Source organism: Musa acuminata, chromosome BXJ3-6 (genome assembly GCF_036884655.1).
Source record: "Musa acuminata AAA Group cultivar baxijiao chromosome BXJ3-6, Cavendish_Baxijiao_AAA, whole genome shotgun sequence".
Lineage (NCBI taxonomy): Eukaryota > Viridiplantae > Streptophyta > Magnoliopsida > Zingiberales > Musaceae > Musa > Musa acuminata.
Window position 1 is genome coordinate 29050820 of NC_088354.1, and position 23141 is coordinate 29073960.

The following is a 23141-nucleotide window of genomic DNA, read 5'->3' on the forward strand; positions in this document are numbered from 1 at the left end:
AAATACCCTTTTGTACTCTGGTATTTATGGAATTATATGGACCTTTGCCAAAAATGATAAAGGGATTATCTGGGCCTTTGCCAAAAATGGTAAATGGTGTATACTTATAGCCCACGATGCTTTGTCGGCCCCCTCTAGCTTCATCCAAACATGGATGGATGATGCTCCCAAATGTGGGAGATTTTATTTGGGATCTCATTTCGCCTTCTATGTGTTTGATATAATATCCTGAGCTTTGGTTATATGCTTCTATGTGTGCTTTGGATAAAAATGAAATGAATGTAATGTCAAATATGACGTTTGAGCTTCTGTTTCATATTTATTATTTGATATGTTTCGAAATACTTCTTATGCCTCCGAAATATTCATACGCCATCAATACACTTTGAAATATTCTATATGCTATTGATATGTTCCGAAACATTTCATACGCCATTGATATGCTTCGAAATGTTTCATATGTCATTGATATGTTCCGAAACATTTCATACGTTATTGATATGCTTCGAAATATTTCATATGCCATTGATATGCTTCGAAACATTTTCCTTTCACCCTTGATATACTCCAAAATATTTAATATGCTATTGATATGCTCCGTAACATATCATACACCATTGATATGCTATGAAATGCTCTTTATGTTATCGATGCTCCAATTAGTCTTTACTCCCTTATTATGAATAAAACATGCTTCGAATGAAATGATATTGTAATTCTGCATTCGTTGAGCGGCTATCTATGAATTCTTATATTCTTGCCTTATATTTGGTACCTTATTTGTTTGAAATTATCCTCTTTCACCATTGGATATGTTAGTCACTTTCTAAGCTTTATATGCTCACTTCGTTGCTATATAAATTTTTTAGGATAGCTTGTCGCTCGCTAAAATGTTTAAATTGGACTGAGGTAGTGGAAAACTAGAAGATTTTGGGGTAAATTTTTAGTAGATGATATGTTTTTGTTGTATAAGTACACTTAGTGTCTAATGAAATATTGATAGTTGATACAACATATTTTGACCCTAGATGAATCACTAGCAAACATCACCAAACGACAGCCACGAACGTAACGCCACACGCTGCCAGAACCACGGGATGCATGCCACGTCAAGTTTGATACTAATACACCGTGCGACTTGACCACCCCAAGAGCTCGGGGCGGTGCCGTCTACTTTTGAGACAATGTTGTTTGACGCCACTCAAGCACCCCCGAGGACACCACCTCATCAGGAGTTGTTCCGCCCCCACAGAGTCAGCGGTAACGCCAAACCGAGGGGCAACCAACTCTCACATGCAAGTATAAATATCCTCGTCCGATCTTGAGGAAAGGGAGGAAAAAATCAATTGATTACTCCACTGACTTGCTCGTCGGAGGGGCCTCATCGGGTGATCCCGACGAGAGCCATTTTTACAGGAAAACGTGGCCACCTCATGAAGACGAGCTGCCAACCACCCGGGAATCACCAGCCAGTACACAAAGGAGAGCAACCAATCGGTCCAGATCCCGACCAATGCCAACTAGCACTCCTTCCCAAAGGCGCGACCACCTCACGAAGACGAGCTGCCAACCACCCCGGAGAAGGAGAGACGCAGCTCGGCATACACGGCGCCCAGATCGGCACACTAAGGAACGCTGATCCACACCCCGTCACGAGGGCCCGGTCGACCTCGGCATCCAGCTCAGCCGACAGAAGACTCCCGACATCAACCCATGAACCAGGCCATGCTGACTCACTAGCCACGGCACATTTGTTCACTAACATTTTGGCGCTAGAAGGAGGGTCATGTCGTAGGAGCATCCCGTGGGAGCTATCCTCGAGGGAGGACCACCGACCGGTTACCCTTTTGTCGAGCCCGGAGATCAGCCCCTCCTCGTCTTTTGAGATGGGGGGATCCCAGCCTCGATGCCAGATCACTGCTGGTGCCCGTTCAATGACCCGGGTTTACCACCTCCCGGACTTACCGCAGGATCCTCGGTCGTGTCGCCCGAGGCGTTTCTCAGCCTGACAAAACAAGTACAAGCGATGGCAGGGATGATGTAGATGCTCGTCCCGCTCATTCCCCAGACCGTGTAGCTAGCAGCTCCCTTGATTGACCCGACCTGGCAAAGGCCAAGCAGGGAGCAGGTCGGGATAGGAGAAACCCGAGACCAAACAACAAACCCGAGAGGTCCGCCCAAGCAGAGCATACCGGTACCCTACCGAGTCACACTACCCCACTTTGAGCCTGACACTGTATCATCCGACTTGGTGGACGACTCGCTTAGGGCCCAATTGTCCTGGGTCAACCAACATCTGGACGCGTTCCAGCATGAGTTTCGAAAGTCACAGGGCGAGTCCAGCGAAGGCGGCTCGGGTGGGTCCCCTTTCATTCAGGAAGTACAAGACTAGCCGGTACCTCTCAACTTCAGGCTGTCTACATTGGAGACATACAATGGCGGCTCCGATCCCACGGAGCATGTCCCCGCATTCCGGGCTCAGATGGCCCTATATGGCACCTCCGATGCATTGATGTGCCGGGCATTTCCGACCACTCTAAGGGGATCGTCATGAGCATGGTTCAGCCGGCTACGCCAATCCTTGGTCTCATCCTTCGATCAACTCGCCAAGGAGTTTGAGCAGAACTTCCTCGCCAGCGTGCGACCTAGGCCTTCCATGGCCACCCTGCTCGCACTATCCTTGCATGAAGACGAGTCGCTCTCTCAGTTCGTGGCACGCTTTGCCACTGAGATCCGGGGATTCCCGGATGCTCACCCCTCTCTTATCATGCAGGCGTTTCTGATGGGTTTGAAGCCTTCAAGGTTCTTTTGATCACTGATCGAGAAGCCGCTAGTAGCCATCCCTGAGATGCTCCAGCGCGCCAACCAGTACATCGCCGCTGAAGCTCTGGTGGCGGGAAAGTGCATGAACAACAAGCGGCCAAGGGCGGAACAATCCCGGGGAACGACTTCAGTAGCCCCGGTGCAACCCCGTCAGAGGCCCGACTGACAAGAGCTACTGCTCTCGAGGCCTCCGCCTCTCCCTTTGAGCACATTCCACCGGGACTACGGCCATGGTACAGAAGATTACTGTGACCTCTAGAATCAAAGCGAGGACTTCATCTGAAAAGGTCACCTCGGGCGCTATCTCGAGGAACCCCGAGAAGCAACTCCACGTCCCAGGGGACCCATCGAAAGATGCCTCGTCATCCAAAATCTCCCGTCGAAAAGCCACTCGCGACAAGAGGTCCACTGGCTCTCCAGATCGGTTCCCGACCTACGGCTCGCCGGCCCAACTTTTGCCCGAGCCTCTCTAGATTGGTTCCCGACCTGCGGCCCGCCGACCCAGCTCTTGCCCGAGCCTCTCTAGATCGGTTCTCGACCTGCAGCCCACCAGCCCATCTCTTGCCCGAGCCTTTCCAGATCGGTTCCCGACTTGCGGCCCGTCGGCCCAACTCCAATGCCCGAGCTACGCATCTCGGTCGATCCAACACCCGAGTCACATCTCAGCCAATCCAACGCTCAAGTCGCATCTCAGCCAAATCCAGCGTCCGAGCCATGTACCTCGGCCATCCAACGCCTAAGCCACACATCTCGGCCGATCCAACACCCGAGCCACGCATCTCGGCCAATCCAACACCCGAGTCGCATCTCGGCCAAATCCAGCGTCCGAGCCATGCACCTCGGCCATCCAACGCCCGAGCCACGCATCTCGGCTGATCCAACGCCCGAGTCGCATCTCGGCCAATCCAACGCCCGAGTCGCATCTAGGCCAAATCCAACGTCCGAGCCATGCACCTCGGCCATCTGACGTCCGAACCACGCATCTCGGCCAATCCAACGCCCGAGTCGCATCTTGGCCAATCCAACGCCCAAGTCGCATCTCGGCCAAATCAAGCGTCTGAGCCACGCACATCGGCCATCCAACGCTTGAGCCACGCCTTAGTCGCACCTTGGCCATCCGACGCCCGAGCCACACCTCAGTGCACCTCGGTCAATCCAACGCCCGAACCACGCCTCAACGCACCTCGGCCAATCCAACACTTGAGCCACGCCTCAGTCGCACCTCGGCCAATCTAACTCCCGAGCCACACCTCGGTAGACTAGTCCATTACCCGAGTTGATCCATGTTAATCCCCGACTCATGACTCATCAAATCTCAAACTGAGTCGCTCCGGCTAGCTCGCCGACTTGCAAACTTGGCAGCCGTAACTCCGGGTCATGCCAAACCCGTTATCCGACCTACGATACGTCAGTTTCGACACATCAGTTTTGACACATCGGTTTCGACACGTCGGTTTCGCCTCGTCAGTTTCGCCATGTCAGTTTCGACATGTCATTGTCACCTTGTCGGTTTCACCGCGTCGGTGTCGACACGTCGGTTTTGCTTTATCAAGCCCATGCCGCCCAATCAGCAGAGTCAATCCTACCTGAAGCACGGGGCGTCGCCCCTCTAAATTGCTCTACGACGAGTTAATCAAACTTCCCCTCGTGAGCGATCAGCCTCACTCTGACCCAAGCATGCCGCCCGGCCCTTTAAGGACCGTACGACACACCATGGAAGGGGGTGGGGGGGAGAAGTGATACGGCATATTTTGACCCTAGATGAATCACTAGCAAACATCACCAAACGACAGCCATGAACGCAATGCGACACGCCGCTAGAACCACGGGGTGCACGCCACATCAAGTTTGATACTAATACACTGTGCAACTTAACCACCCCAAGTGCTCGGGGTGGTGCCGTCTACTTTTGGGATAGTGCCGTCTGACGCCGCTCAAGCACCCCCGAGGATGCCACCTCGTCAGGAGTTGTTCCACCCCCACAGAGTCAACGGTCATGGCAAATCGAGGGGCAACCAACTCTCGCACGCAAGTATAAATACCCTTGTCCGATCCCGAGGAAAGGGAGGAAAAAATCAATCGATCACTCCACTGACTTGCTCATCGGAGGGGCCTTATCGGGTGATCCTGACGAGGGCCATTTTTGCAGGAAAATACGGTCACCTCACGAAGACGAGCTGCCAACCACCCGGGAATCACTAGCCAGTGCACGAAGGAGAGCAGCCAATCGGTCCGGATCCCGACCAATGCCAACTAGCACTCCTTCCCAAGGGCGCGGCCACCTCACGAAGACGAGCTGCCAACCACCCCGGAGAAGGAGAGACGCAGCTCGGCATACACGGTGATCGGATTGGCACACCAAGGAACGCTGATCCACACCCCGTCGCGAGGGCCCGATCGACCTCGGCATCCAGCTCAGTCAACAGAAGACTCCCGACATCGACCCGTGGACCAAGCCATGCTGACTCACCAGCCACGACACATTTGTTCACTAACAATGGTAAATATGAACTTATGAGTTTTGTAGAAATCTAAAGGACCTCTCATGTTTAGGATTTTGGAGTGTTAAGTTTAATTTGTGTTATGATATGAACATATGGTAAATATTAATTTTTTATTATATAAAATACCACACTTGTGGATTTATGAGGTGGTTATTGTTTTGATGAGTTGACTTCAGATTTTATGATTCATTGAGTGATGTGGTATATAATTTTAAACTACACAGGTGTGAATTATGGATTATAGAAGGAATTTTGATTTAAATGTTTTTTTAGTGACCTCAAATGTGTGATTGGATCTTGGATTATTATTAAATTATAATATTATTGATTTTAAGATAGGTTCACACCTCTTGAATGTGATAATTCGAGGGGGCGTGATAGAGAATCAGGGTTAAATATTTTATTTTCGTAAATATAGTGAACCCAATGCTACTTTTTAAAGTATAGGAACCGAAATGCTAATCATATTTAACTATATGAGATAATATGTAATTACCCCTACATACGGCCTATAAATTGAAAAAACCAAAATGTCAAATAGTATGCATCAAATTAACAACATAAATGATAGTATTCCAAGAGATCTTAGAAACTTTAAATACATATATATTGATAGGTGATATATTATTAATTAATTATCATCCGACATATCATTATTGTGCCCAAAGAGGAAGGAAAAGACAAAGGTCACCCCTCCATCGGATGGACGAAAATCCAAAGCAAACAATTGTAAGCTCCCTTCTTGTCTTTTATGACCATAAAAGAAATTATATATATATATATATATATATATATATATATATATATATATATATATATATATATATATTTATATATATATATATATTTGCCCTTTATGACCAGAAAGGCAATCGCAAGTTTTCTTCTTATCCTTTATGACTAGGTATGCATGCTAAACTTCTGAATGGACTTCTTTTAACTACTCAAGTCCGCACTCGGACACCTTGGGTTACTAACTTGAGCGTCGAATGGATCCGAATGAAAAACTTCTCCTGACCTCAATCTTTGTTCATGTGGCACCTAAGGAGCTTGACGTATTCCATCTCGGAGGCAACTCGGACAACCCTATGTTGAGAAATCTTAGGGGCGACATCATATGCGCAGCGGAAGAACAAGAAAACAAAATCCCCGATTCCCAAAGAGATGTTCGTCGTCATGCGAAGATTGGTGCGCAAAATCCGCGAAACTTAAAACTGCGTATAGAGTAGATTGTGTTACCTAGGGAGATCGTATATCCCTGTTTCCTTGTAAATCCTTAGGAGAGGGTGAAAGAGGTCAAGCATCCTCCTCTCTAGCGGTGATCCACACAGTAGGGTTGCGACGATGCTCCTCAATGCTCCAGGCCTGCTCTGAGGTGGAGAGGGAGAGGAGAATAGGAAAGGCAAGCAAAGGCTCTAGCCTATGAGGCTCTGAATCCCTCCTATTTATAGAGGTCCCCTGTCAAACCCTAATGGGTCCTCCCCTAGTGGGTATTGGATCTGCATCCAATAAGACAAGGGCTCCATCGGATATCTCATATCTGAACCTCTACTCATCGCAATGCCTACCATATGTGTGTGACCCTCTAGGCCCAATATCGAGCTGGCCGTGAGTCATACCTATCAGAACTCCTTCTAACTCAGTGAATTATTATCTCTGTAATAATTCACTCGACTCATCGACTACGGACATACTAGGCCACTACGCCGTAGTCCCCAGACGATACAAGGGAATCCAATCCATTGGACCTGTCTGTCCTCGGTTACCGTGTACCTATAGTCCCTCATCCATCTAATATCTCAGAGACCGTATATCGAGCATGGTGTTGTCAGACCCATACGGTTTCTACTCGAGTCTCGCTCTAATCGGATTCTCCCGAAGAACTCTTTCTCTCTCAACCCGAATGACCCTGGCCAGGGATTTGTCTGAGCAAGAACACATGGGATATTCCTCTCATGACGCCGAGAGTGGATGATCCTCTATCGACACTTAATAGCCCTCGTAAGGTCGACTACCACTCCCAATGGCCAGTTGTACTAGATCTGAGACAACCAAACCTATAAGTCTGGTATCAAAGAGTGGAGCACTCATACAGGACATCCTTTGTGTCTCAAGTCTAAGGACCAGATATACCACTAGGACTACGAAATCGCTGTCTGACAATAAGGTATCATCAATCATCCAGCATTCTGTAAGCGGATCAATCAGTGAACTCATTCTCCAATGAGCACCTGTACTGTATCCCTAGTGTCCCTACACGAGCAGCTATGAGACCAACTGCATCCATCATATGGACGGGTATACAGCACACCAGTCTATCCGGTTATCACGATGTCCCTCTCGAGTAACCTATGACCGGGATTATTTAGGATATGTGTTTAAAGGTGAATCGATCTCATTATCGTGATCTCATCACGATCCGATTCCCATTGCACAAATCCAAGGACATCACAATATATATATATGCATATATGCAATAATTATAAAGTGATATACGCCAAAATATAATAAGTAAAAAGATTCTGAATCAAGTCACACGTGCCATCACTCATGTGATTGGCTTATTGGGCACCTATGACTAGCACCCTACACATACGGGTCCAGACTACATTGGGCTAATCAAGAGGATATTTTTTCTTAATATTTTAGTGCTAGAAGGAGGACCTAATATCACAAGACTGTCTGCCTACCAACCCTCTTAACGAACACCCGAGTGAGGAGGCCTTGCCCCTGATCCGCAATACTTTCACTCGAGGGGATAACAGCTAATATTTTCGCATGTGGATGCATCCACCTTGATGCAAACACCGACATGATACTGTTAGGATCAAGAGCACTAAGAGGGGGGGTGAATTAGTGCAGCGGAAAACCTTCTACGATTAAAATAAAAACTACGTTCGTTCGTTAAAAGTGATTTTGGTAAGAAAGCTGATTCGTGAATCACTTTAACTTTTGTTTAACCGAGATGCAGCAAAGATATAAATACAGTTTGTAGTTATGATTCAAATCAGATAGTAGGCGCAAACTGAAATATGATATTCGTACGAAAAAACTGGTTTACGTCTAAATACTGATTCATAAATCACTTGATTAAGCGAGATGCAGTTTAAGCAAGGATATAAAGGCAGTTTGCAGTTATGATAGAAATCAAAACGTAAACGCAAACCAAAATATGATGATCGTATGATAAAACTGATTTACGTCTAAACGCCGATTCGGAAAGTGCAAAGCTTGAAACCCGATCGTATATGCGCAGAAAACAGTAAGCTTTTGAGGAGGTTTGCAGTAAAGATAATATGCTCAAAGTAAATGCAAACCGAGATTTAGAGTGGTTCGGTCAATCTTGACCTACTCCACTTTTGGCTTCCTCCATCGACGAGGTCACCGACGTCAACTAGAGGCCTTCCTTCAATAGACGAAGGCCAACCACCCTTTTACAGTTTCACTCCTTTTGACGGGCTTAGGAGACAACCCTTACAGAATTTTCTCTCCTCTCTTTAAAGCTCAGAACTTGGAAGAAAAGAGGGAGAAGAACTCTTGGCCTTTACAACAATTTTGAGCTCTAAAAATCACAGAACAAGATCAGGATTTCGGTGTGTGTTCAGTGCCCTTTCAGTGCTGAAAGGGTGGGGTATTTATAGGCCCCAACCCAGTTTGAATTTGGAGCTCAAAATTGTCAATTCCCGGAATTTCGGGATCTGGCGGTTGCACCTCCTGACTAAGGCGGTTGCACCGCCTGCCAGAGCTCGAAAACTGAGCCTCTAGGCGGTGCCACCTCCTGTCAGGGGCGGTTGCACCTCCTGCCAGAGCTCGAAGACCGAGCTCAAGCGGTGCCACCGCCTGATTGAGGCGGTGCCACCGCCTGACTGAGGCGGTTGCACCTCCTGCAAGAGCTCGAAGACCGAGCTCAGGCGGTGCCACCTCCTGTCAAGGGAGGTTGCACCGCCCAGTCTCGCTCGGAGACTGAGCACAGGCGGTGCCACCTCCTGGCTGGGGCGGTTGCACCGCTTAGTCTCGCTCGGAGACTTAGCCCAGGCGGTGCCACCTCCTGGCTTGGGCGGTTCAACCGCCTGGCAGAAATCAGGGTCCGAATGGGTTGATCCATTTGGCCCAATTTAGGTTTTTTCAGGGGCCCAATTGCCCCAAGATTAAGTTAATGGGATCACCTCCCATTTCCAACTTAATCATTGTGCTAACTACGATATTTCCTAAGACATTTACTGCAACTTGCTCCGGTGCGTCAATCGCTTCTTCCGGCGAGCTTTCGGCGAACTTCCGTCGATCATCCGATGAACCCTCGGTGATGCTCCTGCGGACTTTCGGCAAACTCCTGGACTTGCGACAATCCACTTGGCGAGTTCCAACGAGCTTCTTTAGCAAGCTTATGGACTTCTCGGATTTGTTCCCGCAGAACCTCCGACGACTGTCCGAACTTCCGTCGAACTCTCGAACTCCCAACGTGATCATTGTCTTGACTCCGGCGCAACTCCTGTTGCATATCTTACTTTCATCGTAGTTAATCCTGCACACTTATCTCAACATATAGATTAGATAACAAATGACAATTGACTTCATCATCAAAATCCGAGATTCAACAGATACTAGCATTTGTTTAATGAACCAGAGGTGACCTTGAGTCACCTACTCATCCCTACCAAGGCTTTCCTGAACCTCACTTAGTAGGTGTAGATGGTAATGAGCATAATGCAAGTTGTTGCTTTACTCTTGCCCAAACTAGCTTAATAAGCGATGCCACCATCTTAGCCATAGTTAGCAACTCAATCGTAATCGGCACCGACACTCGTCAAGGTCCCCCCACCCAACGCAATACCAACATCTCAATAGCGCCCGAAGACCCATCAAACCGCTGATTGAGGGAGCACCCACTCTCTAACCGTGGAGTTCAATAGACCACCACACCACCACTCTGCATCTCCTGAATCCTAGACCCAATTGATAGATTTGATGGACGATTCCCTAAGGATTCAATTACAACAAATGGATTAGTGCTTGGAGGAGATGCGATGAGAATTCCAACAATCCAGAGGCGAAAGGGTTGGGCAACCCCATCTTAGGTCGGTCGTCATTCACCATGGACATCCAAGAGGAGCTAATCCTAGCCAACTTTCATCTCCCATCATTGGAGGCCTTTAATAGTAGTATCGACCTGCTAGATCATATCGCTGCTTTTTGCACCCAAATATCGTTGTATGACACTTTAGGTGCCTTGATGTGTCATGCCTTTACGACTACGTTAAGAGGCCCAACACAACAATGGTATACTCATCTAAAGTCGCTCTCTATTAGTTCCTTTACTCAGCTTGCTAGGGAGTTCAAGCTTCACTTTCTTAGAAATGTATGCTTGAAGCCATCAACAATAATGCTTCTTGAACTTATGTAACAGGAGGAGGAAACACTCAAGCTTCATCGCTCAATTCACTAATAAAATCCAAGGCATGGAAGATGCTCATATGTTGCTTGTAATACAGACCTTTAAAATGGGACTCAAGCCATCTTACCTTTTCTAGTTATTGGTAGAGGCCACTAGTGATGGTACCCCGAGGTACTCTGGTGGGCCAATCAATATATCACTGTTAAGATAGTAGTCTCGGATAAACATGAGAAGACACACAAAAGACCGAGACAATGGTAGTTACAAGTGCCCTACAAGCTAATCACGTGAGTGATGACACGTGTGACATGCTACACAGTCTTTTTTGTTATTATTATTATGACATGTTCTCACTTTATATTATATGATAAATATATATTGATGCCCTTAGATCTGGGTAATGAGAATTGGATCATGATGAGATCATGATAATGAGACTAATTCACCTATAAACACATACCATAAATATTTCCGATCATAGGTTACTCGAGGGAACATTGAGATAGTCGAACAAGCTGGTGTGCTATATACCCATCCATATAATGGAGGCAGCTAATCTCATGCTTATGTTGGGACACTCGAGATATAGTACAGGTTCTTATTGAAGAATTAGTTCATTGAATGATTCGCTTACGAAATGTTAAATGGTTAATAATACATTATCATTAGATAGTAATTTCGTAGTCCTAGTTGTGTATATAATCTTTATACTTGAGACACTAAGAATACCTTGTTTGAGTATTTCATTCTTTATACTAGACTTAGTAAGTTTGGAAATTTCAAATCTGGCAAAGCCGGTCATCGGGAATGGTAGCCAACCTTACTAAGGCAATTGGGTGTCAATAAAGAATCATCTACTCTCGGTATCATAAGAAGAATGTTCCGTGTGTTCTCACTCAAGAAAATCCCTGGCTAATGGATTATATCCCCCTATACCATATATGGACTATGGCGTAGTACGTTCATAATCAATGAGTTGAGTGAATTATTATAGAGATAATAATTTACTGAATCAGAAGGAGTTCTAATAAGTGCAACTTACGACTAGTTCGATATTGGGCCTAAAGGGTCACACACATTGTGGACAACGCGATGAGTAGAGGAATGAATATGAGATATCAAATAAGCTCATGTTTTATTAAATCAAGTGAGATCTAATATGACCTATAGTGGTTATCGAATGAACATCCAATATCCATTAAGCCAAGATAATTGGATGGAGATCCTATTGAAAAATCTATGGCGACATCACATGTGCAGTAGAAGAACAGAAACAAAAAATCTCATATTTTCATAGAAAAATAATATTTTGTCATTGTGCGAAGATTGGTGCGTAAAAACCCGTGAAATCAAAAATTATGCGTATAAGAAAGATGTGTTTACCTAAATAGATCGTACATCCTTGAAAACCTGTAAATTTGTAGGAGAGGATGAAGGAGGTCAATTGTCCTCCTCTATAGCGGTGATCCATATGGCAGGAGCTGCGAAGACACTCCTCAAATCGCTGCTCAAATCTCCTCGCTACGCACACCATGCAATCAAGAAGGGGCCCGCCCTTCTTGCTATCCACACACCCCAAACAAGGGCTATTGGCTAAGGAGGAGAGGGGGAGAGGAGAAAAGGAGGTGACAGCCAAAAGGGGTCTGACCTATAGCCCTTTGATCCCCTCCTATTTATAGAGGCCCCATATCAATTTAACCATAATGGATCTTGTCATATTTGGTACTTGTTCTCCATTCAACTACACAAGCCACTTAGATTAGTGGGTCTCTACCTAATAATATCTCATTTGGCTCTAATTGGATCTTATCCATATGATCTAATAATTCAGAGGCTTATTGGATATCCAATAAAAGAAGGGCTCCAGCAGATATCTCATATCTGAACATCTACTTGTCACAACACCTACTATATGTGTGTGACCCTCTGGGCCCAATATCAAGCTGGCCGTGAGTTGTACTTGTTAGAATTCCTTCTAGCTAGGTGAATTATTATCTTCATAATAATTTACTCGACTCGTCGATTGTGGACGTACTAGGCCATTGACGATATAGGGGAATCTAATCTATTGGACCTATTATTCCTTAGTTATCGTGTATCTTTAGTCCTTCATCCATCTAATATCCCAAAAACCGTATACCGAGCATGGTGCTATCAGGCCCATACGATTTCTACTTAAGTCTCGCTCTAATTAGATTCTCTCGGAGAACTATTTCTCTTTCAATCCAAATGACACTAGCCATAGATTTGCCTGAGTAAGAATACATAAAATATTCCTCTCGTGACACCGAGAGTGGATAATCTTCTATCGACACTCAATAGCCCTTGTAAGATTAGTTGCCACTCCTGATGATCAGCTATGCTAGATTTGGAATTTCTATGTTTATAAGTTCGGATCAAAGAGTGGGGTACTCATATAAGACATCATTAGTGTTTCAAGTCTAAGGACCAAATACACCATTAGGATGACGAAATTGTTGTCTGATAATGAGGTATCATTAATAATCCAACATTCTATGAGCGGATCAATCAATGAACTCATTCTCTAATGAGCACCTGCACTGTATCCCTAGTGTCCCCAAATAAGCAGCTACGAGACCAACTGTTTTTATCATATGGATGGACATACAATATACCAATATATCTAGTTATCTCGATGTCCCTCTCGAGTAACCTATGATCGAGATTATTTAGGGTCTATGTTTAAAGGTAAATTGGTCTCATTATTGTGATCTCATCATGATCCGATTCTCATTGCACAGATCCATGAACTTCACAATATATGTAACAAGCAATATAAAGTAAAATAAATCAGATAAATAATAAGCAAAAAGAGTGTGTATCATGTCACACGTGTCATCACTCACATGATTAGTTTGCAGTGCACCTATGACTAGCAGATCCAATACCTAGTAAAATAGGATCAATTAGAATAAGTAAAAATAGCTCTCTATATATAGGAGTTGGAGCTTAAAGGAATCATAAGCTAAACCCCTATTATAGCCACCTTCTTCATCTCCTCCCTACTTCTTCCTCTAGCCAATTGCCCCCTTCTCTAGAGCAAGAGGATAGTAAGAGGGATCGATCCCTCCTTGGTTGTTGTAGTGAGGTGGTGTACGAACGTAAGGAAAGAGCATGCTGAGTGAGGAGGTGCGTTATCTTTGCATCCATTATATGGATCATCGCTAGAGAGGAGTTTGCGAGAGCTCCTTCATCCATAGATTGAGATTTACAGATTAGGTGATGTACAATCTCTCCTATGTGAGAACGTCTCACATATCTTATGCGGTTTATCGTTTTCGAGTTTTACGCTCCCGATCTTCACACGACGATTCGATAAATCCATTTTTGGGAACTAGTTATTTTTATTTTTCACTGCGCAAATGATGCTCTCTGTGGTTTCCTAATAGACAGGAGCAGCTACAATCCACCTCTACCCCGAGGTTTCTGAGATGACAAAGAAGCAAACGACCCGAGTTGCCTCACCCGAAGTTCAAGTTGACTCCCCTGAATATGGCTAGAACTGAAATTTTTTACATATAAAAGAGAAGGGACTCTCAAAAGGTCATCAATCGATGAATATTCTATTGGTAAAAAGATATAGATCTAAGTGCTACCGCTTCCATCAAGATTATGACTATGACACAAAAGATTTTATGACTTAAAAGAACCGATTAAAAAACTCATTCATCCGGATACCTCGAGCAATTCATCCGAAGGCATTAGGACCCTTCACCTCGACCTCAAGGGCCGATGAAGAGACAAATTGATATCATCATTGGTGGACCCACCTCAGGAGAAAACAACTCCTCTAGTAGTAAAGCTTATGCTCAAGCTACCATTGAAAAGCGCCTACGAACCGAGGATAACTCAGAAATTACCTTCAGAAAGGAAGAGACAAAGTACCACGACCCGAACCATGATTATATCTTGGTGGTCTCCGTGAGAATGATCAACACTCGAGTGAAAAGGGTTATTATTGATATAGATAGTTCTATTGATATTTTCTATTTTGATGTTTTTTAAAAACTTAGGTTCTCAACTAACGACCTCATCCCTATGACTTCTTCGCTGACGGGGTTCACCGACGACTCAATCTCCCCTCTTAGGATGGTAAACCTATACGTCACGTTTAGAAACAAGTCATACTAAAAAACGATGATGACTAAATTCATGATAGTCGATATCCACTTGGTATATAACGTAATCATAGATCGATCCATGCTGAACAAGCTGAGGGTGGTGGTGTTGACCTCCCATATAATGATAAAGTTTTCGATGAGGACTAACACTGGAGAGCTACGAAGTAACTCGAGAGAATTGCGCTAGTGTTACCTAATGACGGTCTCTCTATCGAAAAAGACACGATTTGAAGCATCGCCTATTGACCCTTGAAGTTTTGACAAAGTCCCTCCCATACCAGAAGTCGATAGAATTACTTATGGAGGCACCGGTGGACAAAGCCTATCCTGATTAAGTTATCAAAGTAAGGACAAAACTTTACGAGGAGAAAAGAATGCAACTCACCAATTTGATGCAAGATGACTTCCCAATTCCTCAGATAATAAAGATAGCTAACCTAATTGTGAAAAATCTCCATATATCTATCTAAATTATCAACTTGAAAAAGTTGAAGCACCAGCAATATACCACAAAAACTGTTCAATATTAAACCGACGATGAATCAAAAATTAGTCCACGGTCCCTATATGTGGTTCAATACTCAAACCTGATTGTGCAACAAAAATCATCACCGTTCAAAGATGGCACATTCAAAATACAGAAGCAGATTCATGATGCAGTCAACTAGACAATAACCATTATCATTCAATTATTTAAACCAAGTTATCTGGAGGACAAACAACAGCTGACATTTACCAATAGATTGCAATCGGCCATCCAAGTCAGATTGAACTGAACTGCACCATGCCAAATTGAATCAAAATGGACAACTTTGCAAGCTTAGCTTGATTGAATTATAATCACTAATGATGCACAACTACCAACTGAAAAACAAAAAGAAACCAAGAAACAGCAAAAATAAGATGGCACAGAGCATTAAATATAAACTGCATAAATATAACTGTAGTGCTCCAACAACAAGTAACCAGTATATGTGACAATTTCTACAAAAGCCCTGGACCTGATTCTTGGATCTCTAGTGTGCCAGACACTTGTGTTCATGTTCTCCAAGTTGATTTCCAAGTCCAGAAAAAGATCACCGAAATGGAGATCTTTGGTTTAAAGGACACCACAAATGAGCAAGAGTTAAATTAAGAAAAAAACAATGATATATTATACACAAAATTGGATGCATTACTAACATTATGCGTCATTAGTACAAATATATACAAGAAGAGTCACAATTATCAGAGCTATTATGTCCAATATAGATGGAAATGGAAATAGCCTCTGCAAATTTTATATTAAAGATCCATATTTTGTGGATAACAAGTAGCTCAGTGTAAAGTAAAGAACCAGCTGAACTTTATGAAGAAACTGAATGTGTCGATGGGAGGACCTTCCTCACTCTTGAAAGCTACAAATACAAAAAAAAAAGAAGAAATTCATGAGAGTATCTGACTCAGTAGGGCATCAAAGATAGGACAGGACAGATTTAATGAGATTAAACCATGATAGTAAAAAATTGGTTCAACTTGAGATCCATGAATGTACGAACACTCAGGCTTTTGCAATTATAAATCTTTTGATAAGCATTCAGCCAAACAACTGCTCTATTGCTCATATGAGATAGAACCTGATGCTTAATACAATCAGAAGCATACATAATAAATCATCTTATAAGGAACTTTTGTTATTCTACTGGAGTCATGTGCTTTTTCCAAGCAGCAAATTTACCTGTCTAGAAATCAAATTAATCGAAGAACATGTTATGTTGCAAAAAGAAATACCAGGTGACCTTAACATGTTAAGCTGTGTGTAACCAATTCTTGAACTTTGTTTCCATCTAACATCAGGAAACTTTTTCTCCACTCTCACCTGTTCTGCACATTGTTTGAACCAGGTAGGGCACTTTTAAACAAAAGTGGCTCTCCTTTCCCAAAAATTCTTCAGAGTCCCTTCTTCCCTGGAAATTCTTCAGAGATGGATCTTCTTTGCATAGATTACTACTTATATCTGCTTCCAGGCCTTCTGCTATTTAGCAGACGATCAAAGGTGGTCAGTGCATCATGAAATTTGCGAATTTTAAGAAAACCCTTTACCATGGCAATTTCATTTTCTGAAAAATTAGCCTTCTCCATGACCAGTTCAACAACCATGTTAAGCTTGTCCTCCATGGCCAATGCAATAAGGCCTTCAGCAAGCATTGAAAAAGAAGAAGATTCTGGCAAGAATCCCTTCTCTGTCATCTCCACCAGGAAATCGACAGCTTCTCCAATCGGTCCTCCTCCACGACACAGACCACGGAAGACAAACTTATATGTGATAGCATCTGGCTGCTCAGCCTTCTCTACCATCTCCCTGAAGAGCCTGACAGCTTCTCTAGTCTTTCTCTGCTTAAAGAGTGCCTGGATCACAGGGTTATATGCTTTAGGAGTTGGGACCATTCCTTTCATCTGTATGGTTCTGAGAAGCTTACAGGCAACTTGAGTCCTACCAGCCTTGCACAGGCCTCCTATCAGAGTTCCATATGTAACAATATCAGGTTCACAGCCATTTGATGTCATAGTTTGAACTATATCTGCTGCTTTCTTTATATCCCCTTGTCTGCAATGATGTGTGAGCAACGAATTGTATGTGAGCTTATCGGGTTTCAGTCCTTCGAGTATCATCTGATCCATAAGTTCTGTAGCTTCATCAACCTTATTATTCTTACACAAGCCATCAATTATGGTGTTATAGGTTACCAAATTCCTTGAGACCCCATGCATCTCCATCTGGTGAAATACATCTTCAGCTTCTTCAATTCTCATGTTCTTGCATAGTCCATCGATGAGTGTATTATATGTCACAATGCTTCTAGCACAACCATTTGACTCCATTTCCTTCAGCAAGGCTACAGCTTTCCCTAACTTCCCATTGAAACATAGGTGGTCAATCAGTATGTTGTAAGTAAACTCATCCGGTGGGCATCCACTAATTTTCATCTCCTCAAACATCTGCAGTGCAATTTTGAGACTGCCAGCCCTACAGAGCCCACTGATCAAAGAGTTGAAAGTATATGCATCTGGTAAAAGACCTTTGAGAGTGAGCGCACGAGCGAGTTCCATAGCCTCGTCGAGTCTATTCTCTGCACATAAGGTGCTGATTAGAGTATTGTAAGTCACCATATTCGGCAAGCAGTCTCGCTCTACCATCTGATCCAAGACTGCCATTGCTTCCTCAATCTCCCCCAATTTACATAACCCTGCAATTAACGTGTTATAAGTTACAATATCAGGATCATACCCTTCCTGGAGCATCACATCTAAGATATCAAGCGCATGCCCCACATGCCCAGCTCGGCACAGTCCGTTTACCAGAGTGTTAAAAGTGAAATTATCAGGGCAAAATCCCTTGGTAGATTCCTCTTGTATAAACCCAAGAGCTTCCTCTAATCTTTTCTGCTTGCAGTAGCCATTTACTAAGACATTAACTGTTACATTCGTTGGAGAGCATCCCATATCCAACATTCTGGTCTTTACCCTCAGTGCTGCCTCCATATTCCCCTCCTCAATGAAGCCCTGCATCAGGGTGGTGAAAGTTATCTCATTCGGTGCCAGATCATAGCTGGACATTTCCTCCATCATCAGGATTGCTGGTTTAATCTGATGAGCTTTACAGAGAGCTTTTATCAAAATATTAAATGTAGAAACATCTGGCTGGATTCCCCTATCAAGCATCATAGAATACACCGCCTCAATCAGCTTGATCTTACTTCCCTCCACCAATATATTGAGCAGAAAATTGCAAATAAATGTGTCTACTTCAACTCCAAATTCGTCCATTAAATTGACAACTACATCAGCAGCTTCATCAAACAGTTGAAATCTCGAATAGCTGTCTATAAAAATCTGGAAAGTACCTTGGCTTATCTTGCAGTCTGACGTCTGCATCACCTTGAGTAGAGCTATCATTTTCTCAAAAGATCCTTCCTTTCCGAGCTGTTGAAGGATCTCTTCGTACACGGGAGATGTAGGCGTAAAATGCGATTGTTTTGAAGCCCAATTAAGCAGCCGAACTGAAGATTCTGCATCTTTCTGCCGGCGAAGGATGTCAAGAAGGTCTTTCAGGGTGAAATTGGGAGGGACTTGATGGACAGGATCAAGGTCATAAGCTGTCGACAGTGCCGCGAGACCTCGGAGCGATGCAAACGGCACGAAAGCTGACGGTTTATGCACCAAAGGATGGGATACGCAACTCGGTTTACGAGGAAGAACACAAGGATGCACGAACAGCGTCGAGAAAGCCATTGAGGAAATTTCTCAAACAAGTAGAATGCAACGACAGGTGGTAGGTCAAAGACTGATCACTGGCTCTCGTGTCGATGGGCTCACTCGGAGAGACAGGGTGTCATCTGAAGACGGGTGAGACAGTAGGGGTGTGATGAACTCCAATCTCCTATAGTGGTTGTGAGATGGAACCAGAAAACTCTAAAAAAGGACGAGGCACCGGTGATGGAGCGTGAACTCTGTTCCAGGTAGAATCATGCGCGAGCCATGAGAAAGAAGATGAAGGAGAGGAACGATACAAGAAGTCGACAGGTGAAGGGCGGTGAGGAACAACTGGATGATGGGGGTGAAGAATTGCTATCCAATTGCAGCAGTAAAGATGATGGAAGAAGAAGAATTAGAAGAGGTCATGTACAGGGAATTGGGATAATTCAAGACGACAGTGGCAGGCAGCAAATGTAGTGGATAAACCCCAAGCGCATGCGGCTGGAGTTCTTTGCAGATTTCATTCTACTTATCTTGGACTGGGTTGGAACTCGGAGTTGTGCCTCTTCTGGAGAGGCCTGTGGGCTACGTTTAGGGCTTGTTCCTGCTGTCCATGTTCTCCTCTCTCGGATGACGTGTGTGAGAATATGCTTTACTTGAATACAAAAAAGTTGCTTTGGATTGATTATAGGGGAAAAGAAGAGGGAACATCTTTCATTTTCTCTCTTTCTTATTGTTGTTATGCCTTTTTGGCGAAGAAAATTACCAATACGAAGAGGACATATTTCTACCGGTAATGAATGATGGAGACTTGATTGATCGATCGATCCGAGTAAGTTGGTTTAATTATAACATTTTTTTTCTTATAAGGTTGTTGTTTTGGTGTTGGCCTATGATTTGACCATGAGCAAAGTCGAGTTCATCAGTAGGTATCTTCTTGGTGTGGACAATAATAGGATAAAAGTAGGTTTAATTATGATGAATCTTATGATAGGATCAATTTTCGAGGCTTGAGATTCCTTTTAAGAAATGATACTAGTAATTCCTTATTTATTAGACACATATGTGTTGAAGAAAAGAGTATCTTCTATTATGAAACTACATGATAATGATACGAGATAGACCCAAGATTCTTCTTAAGTCGGTCTGCTCCTTGAACATTACTAAACTTGATCGAAGATATATGACATATGTCCAAAAAAAAAAATTTATTCTCTTCTTGAATATCCATGTATATATATATATATATATATATAATAAACCTTGTATACTGACTAAGTTAATATATTATGCTTTTTGAAAGAACAAAAAAAAATCAACGAATACGAAGTATGTATGTGTCGCAACAGGTGATGAGATGCATCACCAAGCTAGCCGGGAAATGCATTGTGCACAAAAGATTGCTGTTCAGGTGGACATGAATCTCCACTTGCTTATGGGCATATTTTTGATCTTGAAACTATCATTCTCTGCATCGAACAATATGAATGGCTCTCGAATGACAAAGGATCATCACACTTTGTCGTGGAGCTTGTTGGTATTTACAATCTTGCACTAGGCAACACGAGCAGCTGGCGGTGTAAACCAAATAAGAAGAGGAGACCGTGAAGAAACAACCAAAGGGAAAGAAAGCAAAGAAAAATAGTGAGAAAGAAGCCAAGAAGAAGAACCTAATAGTCAATGATAGGTTCTCCGATAGTCAAATTTCTCTCCACCGTCCATGGCATGTTGAACAGTTTGGCCGCGATAAACTTGAAGATCTTGTTCACGTTAATGTTGTGGGTGGTGCTGGAAAAAAACAGAGTTGCTTTCATCGCTCTTGCGTATGCTCTGGCCTGTATACACCACACACACACACACAAATCCTTGCTCATTTCTGCATCAACATAGCACTCCAAGGTCACACACAACTAATTTTTGATGGTTAAGGTCATCTCTGTGATCCTACTTTATCCTCAGTTTCGAATCTGAGACTGAGATTTCCTAGATGGAATGCAATGCAGAGTTCATTCATCTGTATTCTATCTGTCTTGATGGAGAAGGCATCATCATCTCTTTGACTTCAAGCAGCCACCACACGTAAAGATGGTGGAAGAAGTTAGGAGAGTAGTGCTTTCTGGAATGGAAACCTGACACTTTTGACCTGGTCATGAAGACCGATTCAAATGATAATCTAAGTATCAGATCTTGGCAGTGCCTATCGAATGATACAGCTGCATTGTCTCCATGAAATCCTATCCGTCTCTATTCTGAGCTACAGCAATCTGAAATGGCATAGTACCTGATTCACGATCGTCCATTGCATTTCAAGAGGAAGCCGAGCAAAATCATCAAATTTGGTTCCTATTAAGATCGGAATTGCCGTCTGAATGAAGCAGACAAAAAAACAGAAAAAAGATGACTCGGTATGATCAGCATAAGCAACCATTATGTAGTTGGTAAAGGGAACAGGAAAACGTCAATACCGCGTTCCATCTCCTTGCTCGATGATGCCAGGCAATAGCACTGAGGAAAAAGAAGCCATGATGCCTCGATCCATCAGTCACTAATGAAATGTATGAAAAGAATAAGAGCGATGATGCAAGGAAATACTAACTTGTTTAGCGTACATCGATTGGTGAGATCGAACATTACAAGAATTGCCACAGCATCTTTGCAGGCAATGGGCACATGATCCAGAAATTGATCATCACCTACGAAATTATTCCAAGCTCAATCAACAAGAACACCAAATGGGCCAGAAAACAATCATCCCAAGATTATTTATATCTGAAGAAGATAAATCTCATCTTTACCTCCTACATCCCATATCCTAAAGGCGATCCTCGCTCCCTTTACTACGAAGATTTTATCCATTAGATTCAGTCCTGCCATTTCTACTCCTCTCTGTTCCTCCACATCGCCCACATACTTCATCTACCACATACGCCAACAGCAATATTAGCAGCAGAAAGAAGAAGGACAAAGTCTCTTGCCGATGATCGAGAATTGCATGTGCATATACCATGAAGCTTGTTTTTCCGATGTCGCAATCGCCGAGGAGGCTGACCTTCAACGACAGCACGTCGGAATCCACCTCCATATCCGTGCGCACCGGCGCATGTCCCGTATCCACCTTTGGGATGTCCCGGGCCACCGTGGGGTCTGGAGCACTTTGGTTGGCCTTAAGCTGCCGGTACCGACCATTCGGGGACGAACAAGAGAGGAGGTGGCTACGCACGGCGTGGAAGAAGCGGCGAACAAGGCGAGCCCACTTGGCTTCGAGATGGACCAAAGCGTGGCTGACGTGAGTCATGGTCATTAGGTGCTGGTGGTGGTGGTGGTGGAGACAGAGGAGGAGGAGGAGAGTTGAAGACCAGACTTGGCCATCAACAAAGGAAGGAGAGGGGCGGCGAGCAGTCCAACGAATGGCTATGTAGCTGTTGGTGGTCTTTTGTTTTCCTCTCCTCTCCCTCCCTTTTGTAATGTGGTGCGCTCTCTTTCTCTCTCTCTCACACACACACTTGGGTGTACGTGGTAACAAGCGGACGGTACGCGAGGAGATGGTTGACCAATCATGAGAGAGACATGATTCGCTGGTGCAAAATGCTAAGCTTCCATTGAGTTAAATGGGTAAAGTGTTGGTGGGGAATTGTGACTGGAAGATGTGCATCGAAGTCGGTGCTGAAAGATACGTATCAACAACATGGAGTTACTCCATGCCCATCTCTTTGCTCTCAAGAAAGAAACATCTTAACAACATGAAACTTACCGCATGCCATCTCTTTGCTTTCGAGAAAGAAACATCTTAACAGCATGAAACTTACCGCATGCCATTTCTTGCTTCTCTGAGTGTGGAAAGCATGGCAGGGGAAATGGATAAGACAAAGATATGGTTATTTGTATGGATTATAAAGTTATACCTCATGAAAATTTGATGAATCGATATAGGTTAATGGTGTTAGCTATTTACTTAAAAAATAAAAAAAATAATAAAAAAAATAGTTATTTAGATGAGGACTTGAAACGGGGATAATATTAATATTATTTAGACTAAGATGATTA

General features: G+C 43.7%; 2 protein-coding genes across 4 annotated transcripts; both read right to left on the minus strand.

Annotated features, from left to right (window-relative positions):
• Positions 1-16012: 16012 nt before the first annotated feature.
• On the minus strand, positions 16013-19620 carry LOC135640921 (pentatricopeptide repeat-containing protein At3g53700, chloroplastic-like). Its single transcript, XM_065155795.1, has 2 exons — positions 16720-19620; positions 16013-16258 (listed from the first exon to the last, which is right to left on the minus strand). The coding sequence occupies exon 1, from the start codon at positions 19131-19133 to the stop codon at positions 16848-16850; it is 2286 nt and encodes a 761-aa protein (XP_065011867.1). The 5' UTR covers positions 19134-19620; the 3' UTR covers positions 16013-16258; positions 16720-16847.
• An 881-nt stretch (positions 19621-20501) lies between these two features.
• On the minus strand, positions 20502-22539 carry LOC103988729 (septum-promoting GTP-binding protein 1). Of its 3 annotated transcripts, XM_065155796.1 has the most exons (7): positions 22102-22539; positions 21893-22013; positions 21694-21790; positions 21563-21602; positions 21379-21462; positions 20768-20932; positions 20502-20668 (listed from the first exon to the last, which is right to left on the minus strand). In XM_065155796.1, the coding sequence occupies exons 1-6, from the start codon at positions 22396-22398 to the stop codon at positions 20768-20770; spliced, it is 804 nt and encodes a 267-aa protein (XP_065011868.1). In that variant the 5' UTR covers positions 22399-22539; the 3' UTR covers positions 20502-20668. The 3 variants fall into 3 exon arrangements, with proteins under 3 accessions (XP_065011868.1, XP_018683610.1, XP_009405628.1); XM_018828065.2 differs by lacking the exon at positions 20502-20668 and having other exon boundaries at positions 20845-20973; XM_009407353.3 differs by lacking the exons at positions 20502-20668; positions 20768-20932 and adding an exon at positions 20951-21240.
• Positions 22540-23141: the final 602 nt, after the last annotated feature.